This window comes from Cebus imitator, unplaced genomic scaffold (genome assembly GCF_001604975.1).
Source record: "Cebus imitator isolate Cc_AM_T3 unplaced genomic scaffold, Cebus_imitator-1.0 Scaffold566, whole genome shotgun sequence".
NCBI classification, from domain to species: Eukaryota; Metazoa; Chordata; class Mammalia; order Primates; family Cebidae; genus Cebus; species Cebus imitator.
The window spans coordinates 525,953-531,635 of record NW_016107881.1 but is presented as its reverse complement, the minus strand read 5'-3'; the positions used below and the strand labels follow the sequence as shown (position 1 = coordinate 531,635).

General features: G+C 38.0%; 1 protein-coding gene across 1 annotated transcript in view; it reads right to left on the bottom strand.

The window, feature by feature from the left end:
* Window positions 1-1,028: 1,028 nt before the first annotated feature.
* Window positions 1,029-5,683, bottom strand: part of SIM1 (SIM bHLH transcription factor 1) — a 77,328-nt gene continuing 72,673 nt past the window's right edge. The window contains exons 11-12 of the mRNA XM_017515930.2: window positions 4,766-5,168; window positions 1,029-2,697 (exon numbers count right to left, since the gene is read on the bottom strand). Coding sequence (XP_017371419.1) covers window positions 1,967-2,697; window positions 4,766-5,168 — 1,134 coding nt within the window. The 3' untranslated portion in view covers window positions 1,029-1,966. The remainder of the gene's footprint in view (window positions 2,698-4,765; window positions 5,169-5,683) is intronic.

Genomic DNA, 5,683 nt, shown 5'->3' with positions numbered 1-5,683 from the left:
TTCAAACCCATGTTATTCAAGGGTCAACTGCCTTTGAATTGTTTAAAAATATATATATAACCACTAACTTTCTCACTTACTTTACTTTTTTGCATTTACAGCGCAAATGTTAACATTATGTAATTTTATGTAGCCTCTTCTTTCATATGCAAACAACCCAATATTCATCTTTCATGTTATCCTTCCGATTGTCACCTACCTATGGACTGTCAAATAACTGTTAAATGATGAAAATATAGTACTAATCCCTGAGTATTCAATTTCATGTTCTGTTTCCAAAATTATAAGTCAAGTTCTTCCAGTATACCCCCCTCCTTAAATATGGCAAGAGTTTCAGGCATGGGACTCCCAGGAAATATTATCTATGAAATTTCTCTAACCACTTATATCATTTTTGCTTTAATTACTAGAGAATAGTGCATTAAATAAATCTTGCTATTTTTCTTCTCTGTCATAAATTTGTACCAACTTCATTTTGGCTAAATCTAGAAAGTTGACTGTAACCTGCCTAAAAGAGCCCATACACCTGCTTAAGTCACAAACCATCTAAACTTCTGTGTACAGAAAAACCAGAATGATCAGTCCTGACAACTCATAGCAGAGACTTAATTAGGTGATAAGTTCAGTTCTGCTCTACCACTGAGCCATGGAACATTGGCGCTGCCTTACAAACCAGGAAACTAGGGCCCAGGCATGGTGAATGATACACCTGTGGTCACAAAATTAAGTTACAGGTAGGGCCAGAATTTGAGCCCAGGGATCCAGTCAGCTGGACTTTCTACTATACTACACAGATGTAAGACCAAGTTTGTTGTTTGCCAACAATAAGTAAAATAAACTCTTTGCATATTCCTTCAGAGTACTGCTCTTAGCTTTTAACTTCTTGTCTATCAACCTAAGCTTTTATCTTAGACTCTCTCCTGAGGCTTTCCACATATTGTCACATTGGCACATATGTACTTTCAACCGTTTTCAAACACTTACACAGCTGTCATGTAGCACTTCACTGGTTTACCCTTTATTTTTGTACTTATCAGTCTTTTTTCTGGGTGAATTGATTTGAATTTTTTATTTAGTTGGTTTTCCAAACAAGCCCTAAGTTGTTTACTTATGCTGAGCCTAAAGTTGTGTCTTTTGAGATAACATTTTATTTTAATCTGCCTCCGACCTTTGCATCTTCATAGAGCTATTTCCAATTGAGCACACCAGGTTTTTGATGTGTGTCCCAACATCTCGGTGTTTTTACTTAGAAAAACACTTAGTGCCATGTCAGAGCATTCTTGGTCCTTGTCTAACTGAAAAGTGAGGTGAAAAATTACCTCTTCCTGATTGCTTATAATGGATACCAGGTCAAAACTCATTTCTGCACCCTATCCAGAACGATTTCTCTAATTTATGCCTGAACCAAATGAACTAGCTGACTTGAAACCACAAAGAAGTCAGTTTATAAAATGTGTCTGTCTCTCTTTCTCAGTTATTTTGGGAATGGAAATTTCTTTATGAAGTTTAGTGTAATAGAGTCAAAGAAAATTACCCATTTTTGGTGTATTTACATTACATAGCCTATATTTCCATGTGTAAAATGTATACAGCCATTTGTAGGTAACGTTTGTGTGTATGAGGATCACTGGATAGTCACAATGCAATGTTGCCATTCATCAGTCCTCTCACGTGGTATGTATGCGCACTTGATCTACATGAATATTTTTTCAATTCAAAATTTATCTATTCTGGTTCCCATAGAATTAGAGGGGAAATTTGTGTATTCAATTTAGCTCAATTTTCAGTGTATAACCCTGAATACTAGTGCTATATTTTCTTTGATTTTATAGGAACACGTATTAAATACCCAGTAACTTAAGTTACCCTCTCTAACAATCTGTGGCATAGTAAATGCTGGTAATGGGGTATTAAACTATAAATATGTTTCAGAGATCCTTAAAGAACAAAATATTTCAGCAAAACATCAGCTTCCATTGGTTATTATAACAGATGTTCCCTTGTGTCCTTGTGCTGGGTCTGGCTGCATCCTTAGATGGGAAGTTACATCAAAGTGTGAGCCATTACAGCCCAAGGAATAGTTTCTAATGGTTTCGCTGTCATATAAGTGCTCCAGGGCATATCCAGTTAATGTATAAGCATGCTTATCAAAATACTGCCGGTGAGAGCCAAAGCAGTTTGGAGAGACAGTAGGGTGGTCTCCTGCTGTCTGGTGAGGAGACATATCCGAATGCAGATAGTCTTTAGCTAGGATCAAACTGGATTTTGAAATGCGATCCGAATTGGGACTACTTATCCGAGATAAAGCAGTGGGACTGTTGTCATAGTCATTTTCATGGGGACTCAGCATTTTTCCCTCTCTCTGCTGGATGTGGTCACATGGTGAAGTGTTGGCAAGAGCAGAGCCATGGCAGACTTCACCTGTCGGTGGGGGCTGTTGGTAGTTTGCAAAACAGAGGGAGTGTTTTTTCCCAGCCCCATTAATGGAAGCCAGTTGGTCTGACGGGGCTTTCCTTAGCTGCAATCTGTTCTCTTCTTCTTTAATCATTTGCTGGGTGGCTCTTATAAGAGTTTCAATTTTGCTGGGTTCGTGTGGGCTACTTTGATACTGCTCAGTACGATATCGGTCACCTGATTCGCTGGCTGACCCAGGGTCTGGAGAACTGACCACACTATCTTCATCCCAATGACCTCGCCCTAGAGATTCAAAAAAGTCAAAAGTAAGTGATTTCAGAATTCACCCTCAAAAATAACTATATTTCCTTTTTCTATTAAAATAAACTGTATATCTTTCATTTTTAATATATACACCAATATTTGAAACAGGCACAGGTTCACATGATAGACAGAGTGTCAACTTTCTGCACTGGATTCATGTAAAATAAGTGAATATTAAATGCAGACCAAGTTTATAACAAGCTTCTTAGAACATAAACCCTGTTCATCATGAATGACAATTAGCAAAATGGTAAAGTGTGTTTATACTTCTCCATGGATATATGTTATTAAACCTGTCTGACTGGAAATAAAAGGAGGATGCATAGATGTTGGTTTATTAGAGAGTGCCACGTTAAGCTGATGCTTGGAAAATGTTTTCAATTGCATTTGAGGAAAATAATGATATAGGCTGAACTATTCTCTCACTTCCAGATAAATAACCTAAAATGTTAATATTGCTAAATATATCTTAAGTAGAGTTAAAATAAAGCTCTACTATATCTTAAGTAAAGTTACAATAAAGCTCTAATATTCACTTTTAGAGTATTTGAAGTTAAAAATATACATCTATTCACATATATGTACATGTAAGCATGGGCAGATATAAATGAAGACTATAGATATAGATACAATCTTGTTCAAATAAAAACAAAAATATTATCTTTTCAAATTTAGGAGTAAACATCTCAGCTTCACAGGTAATCATACAGCAACTCAGGTACCTTAGATTGTTTTTGAAGTAAGGTAAAAATAAACAATATTGACAATTTTAATAACCTGTTGGGAACCAAGGAAAGAGATAAAATAAGGAGGAATAGTGCATCCAAAGTATATTCCATAAACCAAATTATTCTCAGAATGGTCTGAAGTCAATATAGAAAGACAGAAGAGAAACAGGTAGGAATATGTGAAAGCTGTAAACTACTTAATGCAGCAGAGAAGGCCTGGATCACACTATGCATTGCTTTCCTTTTCTCTTTTTTTCTTGTTGTATTTCTAATATTTTCTTCCAGACCTTGTAGGTTAAGCCAGGATTTTCACTTAACTCTATTCTTTGGCAAGTAATTGCCCTTTGCTCTAGGTTTCTATTACCAGTCTACCAAACTAGAGATACTCAGAGTAAAATCAGAAAAATAGAAAGCAAGAATAGAAACAGATTAAAATTACTCAGCTTCTGAGTGGTATTTGACAGGAATGTTTATTAATGGAAACAATATTGTCTAGCACATTTCTCATCCTAAAGACAAGAGTAGTAGCATCAGGGCCTTCAGATCAACCCTAATGTCACTGACTTTTAATGAAACGGGGAGGGTTTCAAAGGCCTGTCTGGACCCAAGCATGGAGTGGATGTAATGAGCTCTTCTTAACTAGTTTACTTTGAAATGAACAAAGGGAAGCATTAGCAACAATCAAGGCTTTAGCTATGGTGCCCATTTCAATGTGTTTATAAAGCCATATAATTATCCCAAGGTGAAAATCCCAGGGCATTCTACATATTGCTCTATCCTTTACTCAAGGGATCATTATTGTGGGTTGCCAAATAATGGTGGAAAAAAGGTAAGTTACTGGCATTTAATGCCCAGAAAGGTTAAACATTTGTGATATATATGACAGTCCATAAAACAAAGACTGGCCCTCTCCAACACATCAATAGTGCCCTCATTGAAAAACACTGCTATGACCGAATGAGTCTACAGACTATTCAAGTCCACATTTGAAGCATGAAAATACAAAAGAAAATAATACGTGAGGAATGTAAATGCACACACACTACAAATTCAATTGACAGTTAATAATTAACTACATAATTTCTACACTCTCTGATGTTTAAAATAGGAATCATTTTTACTCACTTGTCAAAACTAAACGTATTTGGCAAACACTAAAAAATCAGTAACAGAGTGAACTTCTTTTTTAATCCCATTTGTTCTGATTTGTAAATCAAAGAAAACTATTTGATCATTCACTCTAGTGTCACATCTAGAATGGGATGAACCTTCCCAGGGCCTAATGCTTGGAGTTTGGAAACCTTTCCACCTGCTCTTACCATGGATCCTGTGTACTGAAGCGATGTGAGGCATGCTGTTTTCATAGGCTTCTCTGCTTTCTGGGGAGGCCTTGGTCAGGGGCAAGGCTGCACGAGAGCCCCACCAGGGCTCCCTCCCGGCCTGCGGCGTTCCCAAGAAGTACCTGCCTGCCTCACACCGGCCTCCTTCACAGGCCTGGGTATGGAAATGCCTCTCCTCCACCAGCCTGGAATGGTCAAGCGCAAAGCCATAGCAGAGAGAGCTGCGGTCCGAGAACTGTCTGTAGGCGCAGGATGCGTCATGCTGGGAGCCAGGCCTGTCGGCGGGATCCAGAAGCTGCGGAGAGGCTGCGTCGGTCAAGGGACTTCCACCCCACTGGCTGTCATGATCAGATTCCGATCTTTCCGTGTGAAATCCCGAATACTGAAACCAAGTAGGGGAGAAAAGTCCATTTCAAAAATCAATCAATCAGTAAGAAAAAAACAAACAAACAAACAGATCACCCTTAAGGTCTAATTGTTGTGAGGTCGCCAAAATAATCATTGCTTTGGCACCATGGCTGTGCACACCTTACTTAATTCATTATGATGCTTCCAAAGAAAATCCTTTTGGCTACTGAAAGCAGGAGAAAAACAATAATGGCAAACATCGACTGAAGTACTAGACACTGAATGAAGTGCTTCATATAAACTATCCACATAGCTCCTATAGTAAACCCTTACTGGTGCTATCAGTATCCCCAGTTCACGGATAGAGCAGCTAAGGTTCAGGCAGAGAAAGTGATTTGCCCAAAGCCACAGTGTTAGCAGGTGACAGAACCAAGATTCAAACCCAGGTTCTTCATCTACCCTAACGCTATTGCCAAAGAGAGATTCCAGGTAAGCTCCATATTTTATTTCTATTTGTTACATTTTTTTCTTTCTTCCTTTTTTTTTTTT